The sequence below is a fragment of the Oculina patagonica genome, chromosome 4 (assembly GCF_052425735.1).
Source record: "Oculina patagonica isolate OP01 chromosome 4, crgOcupat, whole genome shotgun sequence".
In the NCBI taxonomy this organism is placed as follows: Eukaryota; Metazoa; Cnidaria; class Anthozoa; order Scleractinia; family Oculinidae; genus Oculina; species Oculina patagonica.
In genome coordinates, this window is record NC_135761.1 from 12,141,232 (window position 1) to 12,167,405 (window position 26,174).

Consider the following 26,174-nt stretch of genomic DNA (forward strand, 5'->3'; position numbering starts at 1 on the left):
AAAGCACCTTTGGTTCGGATGCAAAACATTTAAAAAGTAAAAACACTGGTTTACCTGAGGGAATGGGATGATGCTTTCACTCGGCAACTATTTTTATCTATCCTTGCTCGTAATAACACTTCAATTTGAACAAAAAAAAAACGGCGAAATGGAAAGAAAACCTGCCTGAGACGTTTGACCGCGGTGAAGAGCTACGGAGGGTCTCATGGTGAGCAAGACCATTTACTAGGTTCATATGTGACACACGGCCTGCATACTGCTAGGATCAGCAATGTCGATAGCGTACTGTATGGTGATAAACAAATAAATATATGATGGTCCGTACTGTGTTTGTTTGCAGTATGTGATAATATTTTGGCGCGAAAAAGACAAAATAATACGTAATTTATTCTGTTATTACATTCGGAACTAATATAAATGGAAATTTTAGAACTATGTCGCTTTAGGAGTTCTGTGAAAGTAATCGTTTAAAATGCCAAACTTGAGGTGTATATATAAACTACAGGGGCACCCAACAGACCGTTTCGGTGAATATCTGTTTTGAAGACCTATAATTAATCGGGCGTGGCCGATTTAAGGTTTACCCTTTGGTCGTCCTAGAGCGTAGTCTCCTGGCGCGGCCAAAAAGACGGGGATAGCTCGGGGTTGCTACAAAACCGCTACGGGTGACGCATACCGCAATGGTTTTCATTTTAGTTTTGACAGGAAATCGTTGCAGGCACACTCGGTCGACTTTTGGGTTAATGTGTAATCAGGTTGTGTTTTTTTGCTTCGGCGGAAGGACAGAGAAAAAAGCTTACGGTGCAAAGTACAGTATGGGGCCCAGTTCTCGGCCACTTTTGACGTAAACTTGTATTTCTTACCTCAGAAGAACCGCAGGAACTTGAAATTTCTCGCAGAGCTAGCTACATTATTCAGCTTTTTGGTGTAAAGCTATCGACCGGTCAAAAATTAATTTGCCCGAGCAATAATAAAAATAAAAGCTCCATTTGTGGGCCCAGTTCTCGGCCACCTTGGCCCAGTTCTCGGCCACTTTTGACGTAAACTTGTATTTCTTACCTCAGAAGAACCGCAGGAACTTGAAATTTCTCCCAGAGCTAGCTACATTATTCAGCTTTTTGGTGTAAAGCGATCGACCGGTCAAAAATTAATTTGCCCGAGCAATAATAAAAATAAAAGCTCCATTTGTGGGCCCAGTTCTCGGCCACCTTGGCCCAGTTCTCAGCCACTAAAAAGCTTGTGCGTAATTATCTGTAAAAAAATGCTCAATTAATTTTCACAGTCATAAAATCACTCTGTAAACCTATTTAGTCCATGAGCCAGACCTCAAAATTTTACATTTTGGTACCACTTTGAGGGACCAAACGCCTTATTCATTTTTGGAAAGACACATATCCATGGATGTTAAAAAACATTGATGGACTTGAATGGGATGTAGCTGAGGGGTTAATTCGGCAATAATTTCACCACCCTCTAGAGCAAGGACTAGCAGAAGGGAAGAAAGAGCCGGCACCAATTACATAGTGTTGTGACTTCGTAACAAACAAATCTATAACCCTTACATTTCCTTGATCATACTATAACGAAGATTTAAACATTATCTTTAGATTTATTAAGGGTGCGGTAACAATCGTTTCCATGGCAACCAAATTGTCAGTAAAAAGCCAAGGCCTAATAACTTTGTGCACCATTTATTGACCTTCAGATTTTCCGATCCTGAATTCACTTTTTAACTATGCTGGTACATTGTATCTATCGTATTGAACACCGAAAAGGACTGTTATGCATGTGTTCTTCCTGTGTGTCCTTCCTTCTAGTGTCAAGAACATATACTATACAAAACCTTTGAAAGCACTGAATATGAAAGATCTACCTTGAGCATGAGTAGGCTTCAGAAACTTTGTATCAAATTTGTTACACCTCACTTGATAAACATAGACTACTAGCTGGCAGCATAACAAAGTTAATCCTCATCGCCTGAGCTATCTTCGGAATCAGACTCTTGCCCTTCTAAATTCTCATCTTGCCAATTGTTGCAGTCCTGCAGCCTACAGGTAGTGGTACACTTCAGACCATTGGCTAGGCACTGGCAATTTGGCAGCTTGCATACTGAGGTGCACTTGCAAGAAAGAAACTCTATGACGACATCTGGGGCAGGTGATCCGGTCATCCAGCAAATTGCAAGGTTGCCATCTTCATTACACCATCCATGACCAATTGGATTAGGAATTCTAGGACACGTTTCAAGAGCACGGCGCCACACTCCAGCCTGGTAGTTCGCACGTAGGCTGTGCATGAACAGGCAATCTTGACATGGTGGTAGTTGCCCTGATTCGATCTCTCCCTTCTTGGCTCTAAACAGCTGGTACCGTAGGTCATTCACGGTATTAGATGGACATCGGTTTGCATACAATTTACAGGTAAACTCTTGGAGCACACTGAAGAGTGTACTTGACATCGACCAGTCCTTTCCCAGTTGGCTAAATGCATCTTGGTACTTTCTGTTCTTCTGTACCAGCTTCAAGGCACTGATTTTGCCTTTTCCTCCGAAAGCACTCACAGTATCACACCCAGTGAATGCATGCATTCCGGGAAGTGCACTACACATGTTGTGACCAACAGCAGCAGCAACCTTCAGAACATCAACGAATCTCTCTCTGTTTTGGGTGCCGCACTTGATGAACAAATGGCAGCCAAATGTAGGAGCAACCGAGAGGCAAATGATAAGGACATCCGTATCTTCTGATGCGATGATGACGGAACTGGAATCTTCTGCTGCATGGTTTGCGTGGAGTAACATGCGCGTGTCTGCCTCCTCTTGTGTAGTGGACAAAGCGGGAACTTCACTTGAAGTGTCACTCGTCAGCTTGAAGCATGTATTTTCACATGTGATATACATGACTTTGTCGTGGAGCTTTGATCTCAATGCTTGCTTCTGCCAGTCCTGTGCTAGGAACTTGATCAAGTTGGTTTTACTTTTTGATGACGACAGAAGACGCCTCCACTGCTTGACTTTGTGGCCAGCAACGATTTTGCCAAAGAGAAGACCACTGTCTGACCCACGATTGACACGTTCAGCATTCTTTATGGACTCGTCTTTGTAAACATCAAATACCACATCCACTCGGTAGCTTTCTGACCCAGCACGTAATGCAGACACGAAAAGAGCCTCTGAAAGTTCACCGAAAGTTTTGTTCTCTCCGTGGGCTTTCTGTACAAGACTCATCCCATCGATCACACAGGCTGATGGTCGAGGAATGACTTCTGCCAAGGAAACATTTTTCTCCAGCTGTCGTGCTAAGGTGGCCTTGCTTGTTTTCTTAAGGGTGCCATCACAGTTTCCAAGTGACCATGGTAATGGCCCAAGTGGGTGAGCCAGAACTGAACTCATGTCCAACTTTCTGCTGGTAGCAATGAGTACCATGTGGCCAAATAACTTGTGGTCAGCTTTGAGAATAGCCTCCTTAGTAGTGCCTTTGGCCACTTTCGGTTTGTTCATATCAGAAAATGTTTTCAACTTCTGCTTGGGTAGTGGATCATGAAAGGGCTTCTTTCTGCTTTCAACTCGGTCATCTTGGAAGTGCTTGTACGCTGTTTCGCCAACTTGCTTTGCTGTGAGAAGATCCGTTGCAACATCAGCTGGGGCAACAGTAGCTGTTGAAAGGCTAATCAGCTCGGTCGGCTCACCGCTAAATGGATTTATCCATTCATTTTCCATCAAATCAAGAATGGATTGAACAGCTGCTTCATCCTTTCGAATACGAGATGATTCTAAGTCGTGATGGCTGATGCCAGGTGGCCTGATATCAGTCAGTTCCCGTATTTGTTTCAAGCAAGTGCTTCTGTGCTCTGCTGTAAGGTAATAGCGGCTCAATGCAGCTGGCTTGAGGCTGAATCCTTTGGTTCCTCCGGCAGTTTGTGTGTCCTTGTTGACTGTTTCTTCAATGGTTTGGTCAACTGGTATCCGGCCAAAGGGATTCTGTGTGCCCAACTGTACAGAAAATCCTCCATTCTCAAGCTGGACATGGACATCTGGATGATCAATTGAAAGTTGGGTCATCTCAGTGTAGTAAACGGAGAGGTAACGACTGTAATTCACTCTGTCGTAAGCAAAACACCACGGGAGAACAGCACGGATGGCATACAGATGGAGCATCCAGTTGCCTTCTCTTGAAGATCTAATCAAATGCAGAAGTGTCTCAACCATGTCCATGTACGACATCCAAAATTGTGCCAAATGCCCTGCCTCAGTTCTCAGGAAAGAAAGATAATCCTGATAGAGATCAAACAAATAGGCAAACCGCGGACTGTTGAGAACCGCATCTAGGTTTACCTGCCGATTAACGTTGACAATCAGTGCTCGCGTGTCATCCAACAAGGACTGTAACTCTCCAGGGGAAGCTTGTTTCCCTTCAAACCACTTAAGGAAACCTTTCCAAGCTAGTCTCTGAAGCGCCTCAAATACAAGCTTGTGAAGGCGTATCCCTCGGTTGTACTGCTGGCCATTCAAAACTCGATCTACAGAACCTTCTGTGATGACTTCGGACTCAACAGCCAGATCCCGTAGTCCTGCATCAAGGAAACGCTTTCCAATAACCGCCAGGAAGTTGCAAATTGTGTGAAACGCGCCCATTCTCAGTACAATTGGTTGGAACTTGTCTGGGTGTTTCCAGGTGATTTCTGCTGCCTTTGCATACATGGCTTGGTCGAAAACACACACAATGTCCTTTAGATGAAGAGATTCTTTGATCTTGAGAGCTTGGTTTAACACTTCATTCACTGTGCTCATTGCTGTCGCTGGTGCGTTAATAGTTGGAAGGTAACCTACTGTGTCCTGGTTGACAGGAGTTTTATCTCTCGTCATGATGTTAAAACCAGTCCACCCACTAATGTTCTGCTCAGTGGTGTTAATTTGTCTTGCCATACACCAAGTAAAGTTCTTCATGTTCGCTGTTTTGATGGCATCGCTAGAATCAACTGGTAGCAGTTTTATTTCTGGCGGGCCAACACGCTCACCAGCGTTAAAACTTGGCAAAAGAAACTGTGCTTGTTCGATGCTTCTTTTCTTTTGCTTTGGCATTGTCGTAGCAGGTGTTGGTGCTTCAACTGTGTGTACCATTGGCTGAACCACGATGCCATTTACACGGTGAGATGTTCCACCTCCACTGAGAGTTTCCTCCAGTCGGTCAATGTTGTCAAACGCCAATGTTGTAGGCACACCAGGATAGATGTTTGATGGCAACATAACACCCATTTGCTCATCACTTTCAATCTTTTTCATACACAGTGCAGTTTCTATTTCCTCCAGTTTTGAATATGACACGCCATGGCCAAGCCGGTTTAACAGCTTAATCACTTCCACGTTTCCAGTGAGTGTTTTTACAGCCCAGGGAAGCAGGATGTGCTTGGCTGTAGTACACGACCCTCCGCTTACTGCAAACATGCAGTCTTGGGAAACGGAGTAGATAAACCTATTCACACGGGACGTCATAGGCTTCTCTGTGTCACCTGCCACAAGGGTCTGCAGGAATGCTGTCAGGAGGGGCGTTAAAGGTAGATAATCCTTATCCAACTCATGTGGTTCAGGAGGCCATCCAAGGTGTGCTTCATCTTGGGATTTCTTCAACTCGTCTCTGACGTATAATGCTGTCTTCTTGACCAGTTGTAATGGATCTGATTTACCTTCTTTCATGGACTTTAGCTCTCCTTTCATTCTCATTTGCTCAGCTGCCAAAGTAGTGATCTTTAGGTTATCAGGAATTATAAGGAGTTTTCCATTGTCGTCAGGAAAAATCAACAGACTTTCCCCAAATTCTCCCTCCAATTTACGGCGGATGTGCTTCTTAGTACTGGCTTGTACGTCTTCAACACCATGCGCTTTCATGTACAGAACTAGCTGGCCTGTCAAATCCACCATAGGCAAAACCCGGGGATTCGAAAACAATTCTTCCCTTATGTTAGCAAAGAGCATCTGGTAGGCATCGTCTTCAGCATCTGCATACATCCTGTCCCCATCTTTTCCTTTATCCAGATTGTCGCTGGGTTTATAGTATTCTCGTGTGTAATCGCGGTAGCAAGTCTTGTGATAATGAGCCTCCGCAGCAACCAATTCTCGAGACGTCACTGTTAATATCTTGCTATCCCTCTTGGCAGTGGCCACAGCTCTAACTTTTTCATCTGCACGAAGTTCACTTGCTTGAATAAGTGGCTCCCTGGAGTGTGATCGTTTTATGTATTTGTTGCCTTTGTCACAGAAAATACATATCTTTTGATACACCCGGGAACTGCTGGAAGCTCTCTTAGAAGAAGATAGCTGTTCATCACGAGGGTCTTCGGTCACGGTATTGGCAATCTTTGATTGTAAGCTGTTCAGCGTCTTCTTGTGCGTAAAGGCACTCCTACATTCTCGATGGTAATAAACAGCAGGAACAGCTTCATTGCTGGTCGGCAGTTGTAGGATGGGTTCGAATTTGTGCATTTCTGCTGCTTTTCGAAGGGTGACCCATGATGACTGATCTTTTGGTGTTACTAGTTCTATGCGTGGAGCTTTCACAGAGCATATTACACAGGTTGTAAAGTCAGTGTCAACACGTGCCCTCTTTGAAGGCCTCCCATCTGAATCCGGAGACGACATTTGCCGTTACTGTCACAAGCACGCACATGACTGAACGTTGAAGAAAGAGAAAATTGCGTCATTTAACTACCTTATTACATGAAATTTTCGCGACACGTTAATTTCGCGAATTTCGCGATTCCAAAAAAATCGCGAAATTAAAGTGACGCGAACAATAAGTGTCGCGAACATAACATGAGGCGAAAATTAAGTGACTCACATTATAATAATAATAATAATAATAATAATAATAATATGAATTTATAGAGCGCTACATCTAATAAAAATCCGTAGCGCTTTACAATAATAACAGATAAAAAATTTAACAATAAATGACCATAATTTACACATGTAAACAAAACGGAAAAATAATAATGATAAACTATAAATCATAGGCCCGTTTAAACAAGAGTGTTTTAAGTTTTTGCTTGAATTCCTCTAGAGAGGCACATAGTCTTAAGTTGTCCGGTAAACTGTTCCATAGTTTCGGGGCAGTATAGGAAAAGGCTCTACAGCCATATGTCAATAATCAAGAAAGAATAAGTCTAGTACCACTGAAGGAAGGAATTATCAATCTAAATGGATTTTGTCGTCAATTGACTCAAGAACAATAACTCATGCACGTACAAGCATGACCTACCTGTAGACATTGTGAGGATCGGACTGCTCTGTTGTTGCTATTGCCGAGATTTAGTCCCGCCCTTGCGTTTTTGTTAATTTTGACGTTATTGTTCCTTTGATGAAGTCGTTTAATTTAATTCAAGGGCATGTTAAATAATACTGCCAAAGAAATATTAATTGTTTCTTACTCAAAAACGCGAAATTAAAGTGATTCAAAATACAAAATTTTCGCAAAATCGCGAAATTTAAGTGTCGCGAAATATGCGCACCTCAAAATCGCGAAATTAACGTGTCGCGAAAATTTCATGTAATAAGGTATTTAATTAGTTTTCTATGAAATGTTGCTAGCCTAGAATTATGAATTACACTGAACGTATAGCTGAACAAGTAAATCGAGTTGCCCAATCTGCCAACCATAATTATTGCCTGTAACAATGTAATTATAAGTCAACTTGATCACTAGGTTCACCACTATGGTACCTGTAAGTTCGTACAGTTTGACATCGATAACCTTTCTAAGTACTATTTTGGCTATAGCACTTCAAATATTACTGCTTTTAAGGTTTTCTTATCTTAGAAACTCGTCAAAAGGCATTTAAACATGATAAATTTGCTTAAAATGCCATAATAGACAGATATACTTACAGTTCTGGCCTCTCAACATTCCGCCATCTTGGATTCCAAGGATACACGTCATGTAAGACATCACAAAATATACTTTCGTTGTTATTTGCTTTTTTATGCGAACGAATGGGATAAATGCAGACATTTTAACATAATTCCCAAACGGAATAGCATTAGTTTACATATTTTATTCAACAGTTGTGAATGTTAGGGAATTATAGGCATTTTGATAAGAAATACATTTCATGGCCGCCATCTTGGATTTTCACTCTCCAGGTGATATAAAAGCCTACGTTTAATGTTGCTTAGCTACAAAGAGGACAGGTCCATCAAAGTTTTTTGGGTTCTACATACAACAGGTATTAATAAAAACCAGGTAGCGTCTGGTCCCTCCACATGGTACCAGTAGGTGGTCTGGCTCATGGACTAATTTATACTATATCGATCCCAAATTATTTTTATGATGCTTTGTTTTACTTTAGAAAAGAAGGATTTTAACGCGCCTAGTTGCCTATGTGCAGGTTCTGGCAAAACCGCTTTGTGTGACCCGTGCATTTAGATGGTTTATTTTGCAGTGAAAAGGTCTTGAAATATTTAGGTGTTGTAGAAATAATAGACAAGACAAGAGTCAGCTCAAAACTTAGAGATAAGATTGAACTTTATTTTTAAAACATTTATTTCTTTCATTCTGGCAGCAGCAGATGAAATTATATTAAAAACCAAGCGCTAAGCTGTGATAGCGAGCAGGGTGGCCGAGAACTGGCAAATACGCAAACGTCGCAAGAAAAAATTTCGAAGTAAATTAAGACCAAAAAATACAACGGTTCAACGAAAAGTTAACTAAAGCAGAAAGCTGAATTATTCTACGTTTCACATGCCAAAAATTAGCTCGTATGGTGGGGGCTTTTGGATAAAATACGAATTTAACTACATCCATGAATTTGGAGCCGTAAACAAACAACTACCTCCGCGTAAACTCGACGTGTGAGCTTTCTATATCGAATTGAACGATCAAACTCAAGATACTTAAAGCACATGAATTAGTCTATCGTTTGAAGGAAATACCTTTTCTTTTTGATTCAACTGGAGTGTGAAAAAACGCGTTAAACACAAAGTGGCCGAGAACTGGACCCGGCCGAGAACTGGGCCGATATATTCACCACTGTGAAATTGCACTTACTTTGACAAGTTAAAGTTATTTTTGTAAATGAAAAAGGTAACGTCATTGATGTCACGCAGTGTTTTTTTTAGCAAACTAGATGGTTTGCTGGTTTCTGACTATGAATGGGGGTGTGATCTTGCGGTATATTTTTTGAGCCTGACTCCGCCGTAAAACTTTTTTTTTATTTAGGAAGAACTGTGTCGATTTTCATTTCGAACAATTGGTCGTCAAGTCGTTTGTCACAAAGAGTAGAATGTTTGTACAGCATGTTTTGGAATTATTTTAGATTTGGTTAGTAAGACGCTTCTGAAGACCTGAGCAAAACATTGGGAATGTACAGTATTAATAGGAACTTGAATGGAATTTTTCACAAGTTGGATAAAGGTATCAACTGAAAAAAATGGAATTCAAAATGAGAACTTGGATTTTGTTGTAATTAAATTTTATCGCGGATTGGATGCATAATATCACGGCTTTGAAAGTCTTCAAATAATTAGAAAGGTTCCTTTCTTCCTTTTGATCTTATTGTTATTTTCATGTATTGATTATTCGAAAGTGGTTTTCGTTGATACGAAAAAAAAAACGGGTTTTCACTGAATTGCTTGAAGTATTTTTAGACGTGATAATATTGGCTTAATCAAATTACATTGTGCACGAAATATTTGTTATTCTTTTGTCTTGAAACTTTGAGGAAATTGAAATTTTTGTTTGACAGTAGTGTATGAAAGGCATTTTATAGAACTGAATAAAAAATAAGAAACATTGATAAAGGTTATTTCAAAGATTTATTTTGCCTGATTTTGAAGGGTTTCAGGAGTTTTAAAGAGTGCGGGTAAACGGCTGTATGTTGTTTGTGATTACGGATCTTATTTAGTTTCGAACGCTCTAATTTTTGAAAGGTTAAAACAGGTTAAAATCGGGCGGTTTCATGAGTTTTTTGGGTAGAAAGGTACGGTGGTGGTAAAAAAAAAATGTTTAGAAAGGAATGACTGTAGTAGCACGTAAGTCGGAGGTTTGCGTGAGTCACGGGGTATAGTATGCGTGAGCTGGATTTCCGGCGTCATAACGGCATGTTTTGTTTACTGAAAGATACACTCGACGTTTAGTTAGCTTAGTCGGCTTGGGAAACTATTTTAAAAATGAATGTTGTAATAGTTAATTAATAGTAATCTAGAATTAACCCACTCTCGATTGGAGTCTGTTCTGGATTCGCGCTACCTTTTCGCCGCGAAGGAATTTTGTAAAATTTCGCTAGTGGAAAGAGGTACTGTAAAAACAGTATCAATAACTCAAAAGGAGGAACTTCTTTGTAGCTCTGAATTAAGACGTATGATAAAATTTTAGAATAAGAAACTTTCGATATATGGTTTTCATATTGTTTTTGTCAATTTCCTTTTGTGGCAGATTTTTTGAGAATCAGCTTTTCTTTCGTGTGATGACAGACACAGGACAGAACGAGAGGTGGATGAGAAAGATGCCGAAGATGAATAGGCACCGAAAAACGACAAGAACCGTCAAGGACTTATCTTTAGAGGGCGGGGAGTTTTGGCATACTGTATTTCGAGGACTGGACTGGACTAGTAAAACGCGGACTAGTAAAACGCGGACTTGTAAAACGCGGACTAGTATAACGCGGACTAGTAAAACGCGGACTTGTAAAAGGCGGACTAGTAAAACGCGGACTAGTAAAACGCGGACTTGTAAAACGAGGACTAGTAAAACGCGGACTTGTAAAACGCGGACTTGTAAAACGAGGGCTTGTTAAGCACGGACTTGTAGAACGCGGACACTAAACGGAAACTAAACGGTTTAGCGAGCGAAACAATTTGTGTTTGAAGCTCTTGTGTGTTTCTTCGACGGCATATTTCTAGCTTTTTTGAGCACTCTATGGTCTGTTTTAGCGTGGAGATGTTTTTGCAGTATAGCACATGTTCGTTCTGCAAACCCCTACTAAAACAACGGGATTGATGCTATGAGTTGTGTGCATATGTTTCTTTCTTTCCACTACTTGACTTCTGTTGAGTGCAGTCGTTTGTATTGCTCGCGCGAGGTAGAACGGGGCCCGTCCAGGAATCAACAGTCAATGGTAAATAAAGGTGACGGGCTTACACGACTCCTACGTTCGTGACATTAGAATATTTGCCGTTAAATGTTTAAATTCGGTCTTTCGACCTTATTTGCTTCTGACTTCTTTCTGAGGGTACTGTTTTAATTTGGGGGCAGTATGTGGTAAATAAAGGTGACGGGCCTACACGACTCCTACGTTCGTGACATTAGAACATTTGCCGTTATATGTTCAAATTCGGTCTTTCGACCTTATTTGCTTCTGACTTCTTTCTGAGGTTACTGTTTTTTTGAGACATTATGTATTGAAGAGAGCCGTAAGATGATTGTGGCCAAGGAATTCGAAGTGTCTAGAGGCGTTTTACAAGTCCGCGTTTTACTAGTCCAGTCCAGTCTACAAGTTAAAGACACATCAAGACCACCCCACTGTGAATTGCCATAGCACAGACAAAATTATAGTCAATATCTTATGTGTTTTTAAGAGAATTACATAAGAACCAAGGCATGTCTTGTCTTGCCTTACATTGACATGCAATAATTTGGAAATACTAAGCTCGTAACAGTTTAAGACAGAATCCATCAGGAATTTGAGTAACATTAATTTTAGTTACGCAAAAATTGAGCACCAGAATAATTTAAATCCTTGTGTTCTTTCATACCTTGTTAAAGGCTTGACATGATAACACCAACATAACACCAACAACAGTTCTTTATCAGTGGGGATTGAAGAAAAAAATGGAAACATCATCACACAGTTGACCCCCATGCAAAAACACTCCAGGATGTCACGGGACTGTTTGGTGTCCGTCTGCCAATTTCTAACTTCAAATTCCAATGTTAAATTCACATTAAATTTTCAATATTTCTTAGTTGTCTAAATTTTACTAATTCTTTTAAAAAAACTATCACCTGCCAAACATCCCCAAAAATCACTCAAAAAATTACAAAATACCGCAATACATAGATACATGGGATGAGTGAAGTTTCCTTGTATTCCTTGAAACACCAACAAGATATTTCCGTTTAAGGTGGCTGATAATGGGTTTCAGTATTTCCCAGTCCTTATACTTTGGTTCAGTACTAAAAGCCTTCATCAATTGCTATTACAGTAATGGTATGAAACAAATGTTCAATCATTCATCAACAAGTTGTGATCATTTTCTTGACAATAGTAGTTCCCCGGTAAACAGTTGTAGTACTGTCCCATCAAAGTGCAATGCCTGGAAAATACCGAAAAGCACACGACCGTCAGGTGAAACCGCACCTTACAGTATTACCAATACACTGCACTTTGCTAAGTCAAACTTTACATTGTCTAGTCGTCTACTTCAATCGTTTATTTGTATTGTGTGAGATACATTTATAAATTGAAACCATCATGTCATTAAGTAATAATGCAATCTCGACAACGTTCTAGATATTATATTATGCACACTAATACAGCTCATGCAAGCCCTGTGACTTACACAAACACAGTCGGACTGAGTGCTACTTAAGTAACTGCTTCGTGGTTTCTGCTGTACTGAACCCTGCCTTTCAAGGCAAAGCGCCCGATTTTAAGCTTCTCAAGCTTCTCAATGTTCTTGTTGCCTTCGAATTTCGGATTAAAATTTGACGAAAAACTGGAGTTTTCGTTACTCGTTCTTGACATGCGGAAAAGTAATGCATGTTGTTATCGGAGATAAAAATGTCGTTTTGGGTACGAAAAAGGCCAGCTACGATTTTCGAGAAGGCAGCAGCGGCTCGTGAATTCGGGTTTTATACATTTCATTTCCTAAAATTTTCTGAAGTTTGAAAGTTCAGCTAGTGTATCCGAAAAGGTTTTTCTTAGCATTTAAATAAAAGCCTTTAAATCGCACAGAAAGGAAAAACGGTGTTTCCACTCCTATAGTAAAAGTTTCTCGTTGGGTGCCCCTGAAACTAGGCAAAATAAGAAAAGATAAACAAGAACTGATAACATAAACAGAGAAGGACTCCCATAGACATAACACTTAATTAAAACTGAAATCGAACATCAAATAAAAAACATTGGAGAGCACTAATCCATCGATAAACGAAATTAATACTACTTTTTTTATAATTCTTTTAATGCTACAATTTTCTATGAAGGGTTTCTGTATTTTTTCACGGAGGAGGTTTCAGATGGGTATTTTACATTGTAAACTCATGATCTTGTTCTGATTCTTAAGCCACGAACGACAAAACACTTTAAAAGACAAAACCAGAGAATTTATTATTACTCAACAGTTTCTAATTAAAACAAGAGGGTCGAATTGGCAATAATTTCATGTTTTCAAAATTATACTTACGAACATTATATAACGGAACAAGTACAAATCACTTTCATTAAAAAACAATGTTGCAAAAACACTATTCTACAATGTTACCAAAACACTGGCGAAAAACCGAAAATCATCATGCTTACATTCAATTGCAAGCCGGAAATGTCGGCATGTGTTTCTTTCTTACAAATTAATTTGTTATGAGCATGTGACTTTCAGGGGTTTGTCAGATGAAAATCACGGATCGCTTTAGAAAACACAAATGAAGACCGTCACAACACGAAGCGAAGATAAAGTTAAGGTAGGTGGAAAGACTTCACAGATCTCAGTTTTAAGGACAAATACAATGTAGAATTCTAAAGGTTCATAGGCAATATTTTTTACTTTCATTTCCTGGCGAACTTAGCACAATTTCGCTAGAAGACCGAATGACGTTTTGTGTGCAAGGTGCAATGCTTTTCAATAGCCAGCTTTTTTCACTGTATTGAAAAGCGTAGTGAATGGCGGGGCGCCGGCAGTACTGCTCCATACGCGTTTTTGAATGTCTGTCAGAGAATAGCTGCTTTCATTTTCTGGGTTGCTTTCTTTTTTTTTTTTGGCGTGTTCTTCGCATTTTGTGCTCATAGGTAGAAAAACCGAAAACCGTGCTTTCATTTGTTGTTCTTCAACAGCGCAATGCACGCGCGTCAAGAATTATGGCAAACAAAATTTTAAAAAGGCGACGTTATCTTTGAATACGAAAGTGTTCGGTCCTCTGGCGCAAAATAAAAATCAATCGAGAAGGGATCTCGATATTGGCCGTTTTGATGCTAGAGACGTGTTACCCGTCTGGACGAGCTTCGGCAAAAAATTTGTTGTTCGTCTGTTCGTGCGTCGCTAGTATAAAGACGGCCATCGAATCTCGATATTATAACTTTCATTCCGATTTCATGTTTAGTCTGTTTGCATGGTAAAACATTCTCGAGTTTTACCCCATTAATTATCCACGACCTGCCCCCGTCTGCCTCCTAGCTCGGTCGGTATAGCAAAGATTTCTTTGTCTCCGGTGTTGTCTCCGATTTTCTTTATATCGGACTATAACCGGTAGAAGGAAATTTTGGTTCGTCTGCAACGCAGGCTAGATTACCTTAGAAGAGTTAATTACCTGCTTTCCAGTTTTTATTTTTAACACTTCGGTATGGTCACGTGGTTCACCAGTATTGTACTAGATTACTAAACAGTTCCAAGTGAAAATGTACAGGAAGGCACGCGACCTTAAAGACCCGGCTTTGTGAAACGTCATCGCTTCTGCATGCATTGCGTGCCGTGTATATGAATTTCGATTCGCTTGTAACTTTTAGCGAGGTTTTGTTGATGGGCCGTCTGTAAATAACAAGAATATCAATGAGCCTATAAATGAAATGTAAATTTTCGGTTTGAAGTAAATTGCCTGTATGTTGTCGTCATTTTTTCATAGTTACCATAGTAACTGGATAGACGCAAGATCTATTCATTGTTTGAATGGTGTTTTCAGTTGATTTTATAATTTCGTAGTTACCTTTTTGCCTTTGTTGGAAAACTTCTGTACGTGACGAAATCCGCCACTTGGATTGGCTACGGAACTCATGAATGAAATTAACTTAAACAAGGTGTTGCTGCTTAAAATTATTTCTAAAAGATAAAAATACTGAAGAGTATAATTATCATGAATAAATATTTGGTTAAGATAGAAATTAAACCTGAAGATAAACAGAACTTGTTAAAAAGGGAACTGTTATAGAAGTCTCCAATTTGTTTATGAACCGCGGAGGAAATATCCACACTTTTAAAACCAGCTGTACTGTACAGAGGCGAAATAAATAACTGGCAAACTGATTAAATGTGTCATTTATATGCAAACAGCTGGCAATATGCTGCCAAATAGAAATTCCTATCTTTTGAGATATAAAAGCCTATTCAGGTCCAGAGACCTTTCACTGCCACGGAGAACCAATAGCACCTTTCTTTATTAAATTCAATAGCGAGGCGCGCGAGGTCTAAAAATAGAATGCAAATGATTATAACCGCTTCAAGGCTCATAAAACATAAGCGTGTTCTGAGAAAAAATAGAAGGAATCTAAGCGAAGTTTTCGTTTTATAAAAGTGTTTTAGGAATGCCGGCTGCTTTAGAAAGTGTTTTAGGAAAATCATCCGCCGTTTCGGTTTTTTTTGTCTGAGTCGTGACGTCACTCGCACGCTTTGCTATTGGACATGTCCGTCAATAACATGCCAGGACGGAGACCTGTTCATCGAAATAACCAGCTTGAAAAATTGTGCCTGTATTTCAAAATGTTCAAGGAGTCGGTTATCACACCAACTGAAACTTATAGCAGGGAAATATATAACTAGCGAATTAAATGTTCCATTTGCATGCAAGCAGCTGCATGGTGATTTATGGTCCAAATAGAAATGCCTATTCTTTGAGACTCCTATTCAAGTCCAGCGACCTTTCGCAATTGCCACGAAGAACCAATTGTATATTTTTTTGTTATATTAATTTGGACATTTCCCTTAATATTCCCACAGCTGACATGCAAGAACAGAGACCAGTTATTCATCAAAATAACTAACTTGAAAAATTGTGCCTGTATTTCAAAATGTTCAAGGTGGCGGAAATTACACTATCTGAAACTTACAGCTAGCGAATTAATTGTGCCATTTGCATGCAAGTGGATGGTGATATGGTCCAAATAGAAATTCCTATTCTTTGAGACTCCTATTCAAGTCCAGAGACCTTTCGCAATTACCACTAAGAACCAATAGCATCTTTCCTAATTTAAATTCAATTGGGCATGTACGTCAATTGCATGCAAGGACGGAGACCTGTTCATCAAAATAACCAGCTTGAAAAATTGAGCCTGTATTTCAAAATGTTCAGGGTGTCAGATATTACACCAACTGAAACTTACAGCAGGGAAATATATAACTTTAGTATATACTCAAACAGTAGATAGCGTTTTTGGCGCGCTCTGATTGGCTACTCAAACTCCGAATATCCTTTGCTATTCACCTTTGAGGAACTTGCGCGCGAAAACTGTACTCGTTAACGTAATCAACTAGTCAAACATCATCCTTTAGCGCTATAATATCTCACAGTTTGAGTATATATACTAAAACAACTATTCACCTCAGTGTCGGTGAAGCGGCTCGATAAATATCCACCACTAGCTAGCCACCTCCACTTCGGCGAATAATTGTTAAATGGCGAATTAAATGTGCCATTGGCATGCAAACATCTTGTGATATGGTGTCAAATGGAAATTCACGTTCTTCGAGAACAAACGAGTCAAACCCGTAATGAAGTCAAAACGCCTTTCAATACTACGAATAACCAATAACATCTCATTGCATACTAAATTTGGATATATGTTATTTATATCTACAGCCACGCGAGGACGGAGACCTTTTCATCAACATAGCTACCTCAGTGACAAATTGTGATCTGTAACTAAACATGTTCAGGCCTTCGGTTAGGAGACGTTGGCAGACGACTGCCTCAAAAGCAGTGCAAAACGACAGGGAAGCCGGGAACAGTGGCAAAGACAAAAAACATGACTCCAAAAAACACGACTCCAAGCAACGGGCACATTCGTCACCGGCATCAGTTCAATGGGCGATCGATCTTCACCGAAGCGTCAGGCTCAATACTTCCCAGAGAAAGCACTACTCCGAAGGCCGCATAGAGTTCGACAAAGTGCTGAGAAAGTTGACCGAAATTTCAAGCATCTTAGAAAGATCGGCATTGCTGGAGAGAGATTATGAGAGCGATTTGAGGACCATCCAAGTTAAGCTCCAGGCAGGGTATTGATTTGCAAAACGCTGAGGAAAACAACGCAACGGTTAGTCGACTTCTGTAGGACCCGGCTGTAGGAGCAACATTTGGAGGAAAACTCAAACCTAGTGACAGTCCAAAAACATTTCTTTTATTAGAGGCTGGTTAACTCTTCCAGTTGGTGATGTCTAAATATTTACAAGTCTTTGCTCGGCGTTTTCTGTAGTGCAGAGCACTTCTAAGGTCTTTAAACTTTTGCATCACCGCATTTTTGCTCCGAGGCTTCACGACACAGCTTCAGTCTTTATAGTGTAGTTAGTGTAGTTAAAAAAGATCCAAGACTTAAGATTTGCGGACAGGAGACAGACAAGATGAAGGTCATCAGAATATAATTTATGGCACCATAATTTTTGACTCGATTTAATTTCCTCCCTTTAATGTAAATTATTTGATACACTGGATCTCAACAAAAGGGTAAAATTAACGTCCTTTCAGTTTGCAGGACCGTGTAAATGAAACATAGTTTTAAAGAATCCCAGTTGGAAGCTGGAGAGTTAAACTAGTTTGCTTTTCGAGGGGATAACCTTGGTACCGAACTGAGAACAACTTCAGCTAAGTGCATGGCACAGTGTAAAACCTGAGCCGGGAACCTACGCGTACGGTGCCTCCTGTTGTATTTAAGGAGGTTGAAAAGAGTTTTCAGTACTTCCCAGCCCTTATACTTTGATGGTTCAGTGCTACAAACATTTATCAGAACAAATTTCGGTTATTTTCTTGACGTTATTGGTAACCATAGCAACGGTATAGCCTGTTAAAACACCCTTAATTTTAGCTTTAAGTGCTGATAACTCAAAAACGAGTGCGGCATCATCAGGGATCCCGTTGATCGGCGAAAGCTAGGTTTCTTTAGTATACGATTTTTACAGAAGTGTTAGGCCACATTTGTACTTTTATAGTTTTAAAGTATCATTTTTTAATTTTTATTTTCTTTTTTTTCGAAGAAATATTAATTTTTTCCTTTTTTTCCAGACGTCCTTTTAGAATCTTTTTTTGGGATTTTTTTAGGATTTTTTTTTCCATTTATATTTTTTGAAATTTTCCAAAAGGGGACCCAAAAAAAAAAAAAAAAAAAAAAAAAAACATTTATTATACCATGTAATTTAATTCAGTTGACATCTGCCGATCTCTGTTTAATGGTTTGTAGTGGTTGTTTTGACTCTGGCTTTACAATCATCCATTTGTCTCAAATTAGAAGGCAAAAATGAAACGTAAAATACGAATAAAGCTGGAAAAGCTATTAAAAGCATTAACACTGCCCAACTGGCCAACATACACATAAGGAGCTTATCCCGGTTTTTCGTAGCCTTTTTTTTTTCGTAGCCTTAAGCGACTAGGAGCCCATTTACATGGAAAGTGGATTATCGTAGCACAAGGATGATCCTAGCATATAGGGCCAAATGCAACTCTTCGCATGTAAGCTAAACGCTGGAAACATAGCGCGCTCGGATGATCTTAGCAGTAGGATCATTCCATTTTCCATGAAATAGGGATGATCCTAGTGCCAGGATCATCCTCTTTCCATGTACGTAAATGGAGCCATTTCGAGTATTTCTACTTCTCTTGAATGGGATGCCAGTCTATCACAGGTTACTGCCCAGTATTTTTGTTTGGTTTCCTCAACAGATCAAAGGTACCTAATTACAGTCAACTCTCACCTTGCAGACACCCCGCTAATGCGGACACCCGCTATTACGGACAAAATCCAGATCCCCGACGAAAGAGGTTTGACTGGAAATGACTCCCGCTATTACGGGCTCTCGCTATAACGTACACTTAATGACTCCCTAAGCGTGTCCGCTATAACGAGAGTTGACTGTATACGCCTGGGTTGAGACAGACAATGTGGGAGCAAAGTTTCCTTTTTTTTTTTTTTTTTTTCTTTTTTTTGGGGGGGGACTTCCCCAAGAACACAACACAATGGTCCCAGCCAAAGCTGTATCCCAGGCTGCATGTGCCGGGTCCAACTCAGTTCAAGTTGTCAGACTGGTTTGGTAATTGACAACTTAACACTTCCTTGCTGGATCAATCACTAAAGCCAAATTGTGTCAAGCTACCGTGGTGTAATTTGAAGAGGAATCATTGCACTCTCATAAAGGAACCAAATCTCCATTTATTCTCTAAGTATTCTTAACTGTTTGATTAGTATAATCACAAAGTTAATTCATGCATTTAAAGTTCTGAATTTAAATATGAAAATGGTAATATTTGTCTACATCATGGGAAAACGTGTAATAAATTAACAATAAATTATGTATTACGTATTTGAACATTAGACGAGCTCTCAAACACATATTCCATTGGCTTAGTAAAGAACTGCAACCGATTAACGAAGCAAAATTATTTTTAATCAGTCATCTAGTTAAACCTAACAATTTTTTTATTGGCCTGTACAACCATGAGATTCAATACCATGCTACTGAACTTTTCAGAACAAACAGTTGCTTTGTGAAATAAGGTTTTAGTGTAATCTGCAAAACTAGAAACAGTTTCAATTTTTCACGTTCGCCGGGATAGCTTGTAACTGTGTTTTTGTTTGTTTTGATTTATTTACGATTTTGCAAAACCGCGAGTTAAGATCGTATTAAATATGAGTGCATAATCACAACATGGGACAATGAAAATTTGCCCACCGTCACGATACAGTTTATGACCTTACTTAAGATTTTATCTGCATTTGGTCTAGTTTCAGTTGATTTTCTTTAAGTTTCTCTTCCAGCAGTTTAGCTTTCCTTTGTTTCTCCTCTTTAGTCACTTGAAATTCAAGGTATTTAATGATGCGCTGCCTTTCCATTGACCGTGCGAACTCCAAAGCCGTTTTCCCTTCCCTGTTTTTCAGGAACACATCAGCTCCCTTGTCAACGAGCAAACGCACCAAATTAAAATGGCCATTCATGGAGGCTGCCATTAAAACAGTCTTACCAGATTTGTCAATCTTGTTGATGTCAGCGCCTTTGGCAATGAGCACTTCCGCTACTTCGTCATTTCCGCTTAGGCACGCAACGCGCATTAAGGGCGTCCATCCGTTGACACTGTCTTCTATGTCGACTGGAGCTCCATTCCGCATAACCCATAACATGAGATCATCGTGGCCTCCGTCTGCAGTCCAGTGTACAGCGGTTAAACCATTTTTGTCACGCTTTTCCCAAGTGGCGCCGTGTTGACGCAGTAGTTGAGCTGCTTCTTCTTGACCAGCGTAACAGGCAATCATCAAGGCAGTCTTGCCATTTGAGTTCGCATATTCAGGCTCGGCGTTGAATTCGAGAAGTATTTCCATTACATCTAAATAGAAATAACAAAAGATCCTGTTAGAAAACATAATTTTACACTTCATAAAAATAATAAGACTGAAAAAAAGTTAAATTAGCACAACGATTTCCGATCAATAACGCCGTATGAAACACGTATGTCAAACAAACATCAACACAATGTTCTTTCAGTGACATGGCGTACAGCTAAACAAAAGTATTGTTGATGCGCTAAAAAAATTCTCGGGAGTTTCGAGACTTTGGTGTCTTCAGTTAGCGTAAAAAATGCCGTTAACAGACAGCACGCGCAAGACTCTGAGAAACAGGATGAACATTGACTTTGCTTTCTTGTGCAAGCGCGCACTTATGGCGAAGACGCATTTCAATTGATACATGTACGCATTGCGGACCTATTTTTTACTTTCCACGCTTGCGTGTGTTTTGCTTTCTATTTCACGGGCTCCACGGCAAGAGCCCGCGCGTGAGAACGAAAGTAAGAATCAGCGTGAAGCGTGAAGCGTGAAGGGAGAAGTGAGAACGGGTTAGAGTTGTTGACAGGCCTCACCCTTCCCACTATTCATCGCGCCCTTCGCATGATTGCATTCCGCGAGAGACTGGGGACGGGGAAATTCACTGCTTCTGTTTTTGCACTTGCATTGCGTTTGTTTCAAAACTTTTAACTGGAGTGCTGGGATACAATTTAAACACAGAAATGTCTGACTGAACACTTTTATATATGTCTAAACAATGTCTGCAATTGTAACACTGTTTCGCCCCGCGAACATATCAACTGTATTTGTACTTTAGTTTGTTTGCTACCAGTGCCTATTTTGTTAAAAAAATATATATATATATATATATGACTTTTTTATAATATAGAGAAATAGAGTTAATTGAGTTGTGAGGAATTTTGGTCTTTGCCATGTTTGCGGCCATGTCATTTATTGTATGAAAAGCAGGAGCCCATGGGCTCCTGATGAAAAGTCCATGGTAACAAACAGGGCGTCCTAATAATGTGACATTGCATTTAGCACAGCAAACCTTGGGATTAAGTGCCACGTTTATGTTTGTTTGGCTTTACCTCTCGCTGTCAGAAATCATAATGATAAAGCTTAAAAAATTCCTTGGTAATCCTAACTTGTAAACAGTTTGTTGGCGGGTTCAATTTCACGCAATATAACTGAATCGTTCATCGACTTAGCTTCAGTCCTGTTTTGTGCGCACTCCGGTTGATTAAGCGTAACAATGTAACTCTAGGCTATTCCTTAAATACGATAATTTTGTGAACATACCTGGCATACTAAGATTATTCAAAGCACGTAAGACCCCGACATTTGCATAAATAAGCGTTTGCATTGTGCATTAGTGTCTGCTTTGCGAAGGCCGCAGTTAAATAAAACTCGACAGACTTGACTTAGCAAAGTAAAATTGATCAATAACATGTCGGATCGAATTAAACTTAGTCCACTAAGCTGACATCCGAGATAAACAAATCGCATTTAAGCAAAAAAGATTTTCGACAATTGACGACCTATCTTCCATGAAATGTACCACGGAGCACAATTTTATCGGCTCGATGCTGGTTATCTTCGTATTAAATGAAATGAATTTAGTTTGGAAAGGAGGCGACGAATCAAATTTATATTCAAGGAAAAGCAGGGAAATGATTATGAGCTTATTTTAGGGTCGCGAAAAATAAAATCGTATTACGGTATTCAGTTTCGCGATCAGGATGTTATAAATAGAAACGCCAAGAATAAGTTTCATTTATTTATGGGTTTGAGGCTTTCGGAACCATTTCGCTATGCAAATTTAAAATAGTTTTTTTAATCTGACAAAGAAATGGTTTCCAATAGCAAACAATAGGTTTCTTTTATGAGCTAACAATTTATCTTTGCTGTCCCACTTTCAAAAAAAGAAATAACACAGGATGGGGCAGGTGGTCCTGTTATTATTCTAATGAGGGCTTCGCCGTATTTAGCTTTGTCTCAGAAAAAATATCAATCAACGTTATACTGAAAAACTTATATAAACTTATTACTTCGTCGGAAAAATGAAGCTGAGTTAAAGTTGGCAGATAGAAACCCTTTGAAAGACATTTTAAATGTATTCGCTAGGGTTTGAAAAAAAAAATACGTTAATAAACTTTCGCTACAATAACAATGCAAGGTAAATTCATTTATTATTCTTATGAAAGAACAGACAAAGCAGCGGAAATCATGACAAATCTATGTTTTGAACAAAGGCATCTAAAATATTTTAGGCTTCAAGCCGCTTTGTGCCAAAAGTTTCGCTCCGAGAAACATTTTTCCTCATTGCAGTGAAATTCACTAATTAACTAGGCTCTTTAAGATTCAAGGATCCGATTTATCAATAAAAACTTCTATAACCTTTTTTTGTTTTGTTTAAACATGGTATAATACAGAGTACTACCTCATTGTTATGTTGCAAACATTTTTAAAAACTGTGAGTATTAAAGTAAGGTAGAGCAAAAACTGCAAAAATATCTAACTTCAAAGATGACCTTATATTTTGCTTCATGAATCAGCAGAAATTTTTGTCGGCCACATTCAAGTGCAAATGGAATTTTCGCCATTGACTTTACACACTTTAAGTGGAAATGAAACGCAGTAAAATTTGCATACATGCTCAAAACATGATTACAAAAATTGACCCAAATCTTGCGTTTATTATCAGGAAAACAATGCATCCAACTTACCTATGAAGCCCTTTTGAGCAGCCACCATTAGCGGCGTCAATCCAAACTTGTCCATCACCTCAACGACCGTGTTATTTTCTTGCAGAATTTTCCGAACTTTCTCCAAATCTTGCCTGGATACAGCCTTGTGAAGTTCTGCCCCAGACGGCGGTTCGTTTGCTGTACAGACAGTGATCGGGTCGCTCCAGCCGCCTCCCTGTCGATCGGTGTCGCTTTCCATCACCCGCAGCCGGCATAAGTACTGAGTCATAGGCTCCAACCCTTTGAACACGTATTGTTGACTGTAGCCTTGATAGTTTGTTAGTGGATCGAGCGTCGGGCCGCCGGGACATGGGCTGCGCGCACGAGCTCTGTTCAACTGCACGTGAAACAGTTTTCGCTTCTTGTTGTTGTTATCGTTTTCCGAATCTTCCCATTTCAGTTCGATGCTGTTATAGTTTACTTCGCCCACCGTTAGCTCGGGCACAGACATCTTGTTGTACTTGTAAACTCTGCGACGATTCTGCCGATCTCTAACGCCCTGTGATTGCACCAGTGATTAAGGTAGCTATTGAATCAAATAACTGTTAACTTGACAACGTTGACACGTAGAAATTTGTGTCTAAGCCACTGAAATAAATGCTAATAGGCAAACCTTTCCGTCACGCGTGCGATCAAAACTTGTAAGCTCCTTTCGGTTCCCGGTTCACTGATCATAAATTAACACGGGGTAAAAATGTTAAATTTATGTTGACATAAAAAATCGTCATCTAGACATGGGGTATTGGTTGTCCGATCCGTTATTAAGTAAAACAAGTTCCCTAAACTTTTCAGTCTTCAGCAAACTTCTGCTCCGTATTAAACGCCCTGAGGGATTTAGAGCTCAATTACAAATTCAAGATCCCGTCCTGAGAATAAACTCGATGCACGAAACAAACGAATGCAAATAAATGTACGAATAATTTATTTGAATTAAATAACATCCCGTTGATTCGCCAAGACCCAAGGTTAAAATATACTCAAAATATACCTAACTTGTTAATTATTAACTTGTTTCGGACAGAAATGACGCTAGAGCACTGTTCTTCAAGCTTATTATCGTGATGAAGACAGTAAGGGGCTTCATAAAACGCTTTTATTGTTATGGCTGTAACCAACGAACCATAGTTATCATAAACGGAAACACGAAATCGTTTTTTTTGCGTCATAAATATTTGGTATGTGTAGGGTTCTAGAAGCCGAAGAAGTTTCTATGCATGTACGACTTTATTCAATTTCTCGTTATAAAGGTCCATTAATGCTGCCTAGCATGTTCGTATGGATTTTTTCTTTCCAGCTTAGCACGGAGACTTACAAAGAGGATGTAATTGCAGTAATAGCAGTCCACATTCACATCCAGAGTCAATTGAAGTAGGCAAATATTAAATCTTTTAAGTCTATGGATTTATGGATGAGTTCCCGGTGAGACCATTCAAATGAAAGCTATTGAGCTTGACTTTCATGTGGTGCTGTTTGTTCCTTGATATTATGCGAAAAGAAATTGAAGAATATTTTATCATTGTGAACTTAAACACTCTTGGAAGTGAATTAAAGGATTTTAACTTTCGTACCGTGCGAGGGCAGACAGATTTCCTTCTCTTGTTTGTTGAGCCAAAAATCCGTCTGCTTTTCGTGGCTATAAGGTCATTTCTTTTAAAAAATAAATAAATAACAGCTTCTCTTTTCCTTAGCGTATGGATCACTTCATTCCCACCATTCTAAAGAAAAAATAGCTGAAAAAATAAGCTCAGAAGGCAAGCAGCACTTTTACCCAGCAATCAGCGCGGCGAGCTCGTTCCATTGTCTTTTCTGTCTTTAAAATCCAACATGGCGGCTACCCCGAACTGGTACCCTCTGGAGAATGTACGTCAAAACGCCACCACTGAAGACAAAACGCCTCTGGCGGGATTTTTACGTGAAATAAGCTTTCTTGTATACTTAAACCTTCGGCGCGGCACGTCTTAAGGACGAGGAATATACAGTCAGTTCATATGTTTTCCTTTGGGGAAGCTGTTTTCTTACGTGAATCAATTATTTTGTCCATACTGTGGAAAGTGCGTTTAATCGTTTCCGGGGAGCATTTTGAGCGGTTCAGGGGATGACGATTGTGCGAGCCCTCAAGTTTGGTCATGTGCTTTGAGTGCGCATGTAAAAAGTAGAGTGGGCCGAGACCCATTCTTGTCAATTCAAAACAGATGAACTACCTCAGGTTAAAAGACGACTGAATGACTAGCTCTGTAAAAGACGGATTTTCGCACCTGGCGGTAATCCGTCTGCTTTAGCAAATGATGAAATGATGCTTTAGCAAATGATGAAGAAACTGTTTTCATTAAGAGGACTTAATGTATTAAAACGTCTTAAGCGCATAGCGGATGGTCTGTCTGAATGATCGGTTTATTATTATTATTAATCTAGAAACGAGATTAACTATGATTATCCTATGATCATGATTTACTGCTACTGAAATTTTGGCGGCTAAATTGTTCAATGTTAGCTTAGCGTAATTTTAACTGTTCAAATTATGGAAGTGGTCTGAGTATCGAGTACCTTGAAATCTTCTCTATATAATAAGCGTCTATACAGAAAACAGTTAAATTCAATCGCGAAGTTACGCGTCGTCTTCGCTAGCACGTTTTCAAACCGTATATAAAGTGTTCCGTCTACACGACTATCTTCCAATCTCGTCCCCAGACGTCCCTGCCTTTCTTTTGATAAGCACCAAGAACGCGGACGCTGGTCAAGTAAGATCCCGCGAATATGCTCAAATCTGATTTGCTGACAATCAAAATGAGCACTCTGCACCTACTCAAAAATTGGACTTGGTCAGATCGGATACTTAGGCCCGGTTCAGACGCCGATCTTTTCATGAGCCGAACCTAATTGAATTAAGTACATGAAAAGTTCGGCGTCTGAATCAAATGAGAACTAAAGCTATTTCAATTTGGAACGGCTCAGCACGTTCTTCCCGCCTGGCTT

The 26,174-nt window shown here is 39.6% G+C and overlaps 2 protein-coding genes across 2 annotated transcripts; both read right to left on the reverse strand.

Annotated features, from left to right (window-relative positions):
• Window positions 1-1,963: 1,963 nt before the first annotated feature.
• On the reverse strand, window positions 1,964-8,272 carry LOC144648147 (uncharacterized). Its single transcript, XM_078507778.1, has 2 exons — window positions 7,880-8,272; window positions 1,964-6,664 (listed from the first exon to the last, which is right to left on the reverse strand). Exon 2 carries the CDS (start codon window positions 6,632-6,634, stop codon window positions 1,964-1,966), a length of 4,671 nt encoding a protein of 1,556 aa, XP_078363904.1. The 5' UTR covers window positions 6,635-6,664; window positions 7,880-8,272.
• Window positions 8,273-19,306: 11,034 nt separating this feature from the next.
• Window positions 19,307-24,012, reverse strand: LOC144651525 (fibronectin type 3 and ankyrin repeat domains 1 protein-like). Its single transcript, XM_078511487.1, has 2 exons — window positions 23,181-24,012; window positions 19,307-20,495 (listed from the first exon to the last, which is right to left on the reverse strand). The coding sequence occupies exons 1-2, from the start codon at window positions 23,650-23,652 to the stop codon at window positions 19,873-19,875; spliced, it is 1,095 nt and encodes a 364-aa protein (XP_078367613.1). The 5' UTR covers window positions 23,653-24,012; the 3' UTR covers window positions 19,307-19,872.
• Window positions 24,013-26,174: the final 2,162 nt, after the last annotated feature.

What these genes read in the sequence shown, in the direction of transcription:
- LOC144648147 (XM_078507778.1), bottom strand. Translation starts at nt 6,634, where the DNA reads ATGTCGTCTCCGGATTCAGATGGGAGGCCTTCAAAGAGGGCACGTGTT.
- LOC144651525 (XM_078511487.1), bottom strand. Translation starts at nt 23,652, where the DNA reads ATGTCTGTGCCCGAGCTAACGGTGGGCGAAGTAAACTATAACAGCATC. An exon ending in TGCTCAAAAGGGCTTCATAG is followed by an intron (nt 20,496 to 23,180) that starts GTAAGTTGGATG and finishes ATTTCTATTTAG; the next exon opens with ATGTAATGGAAATACTTCTC.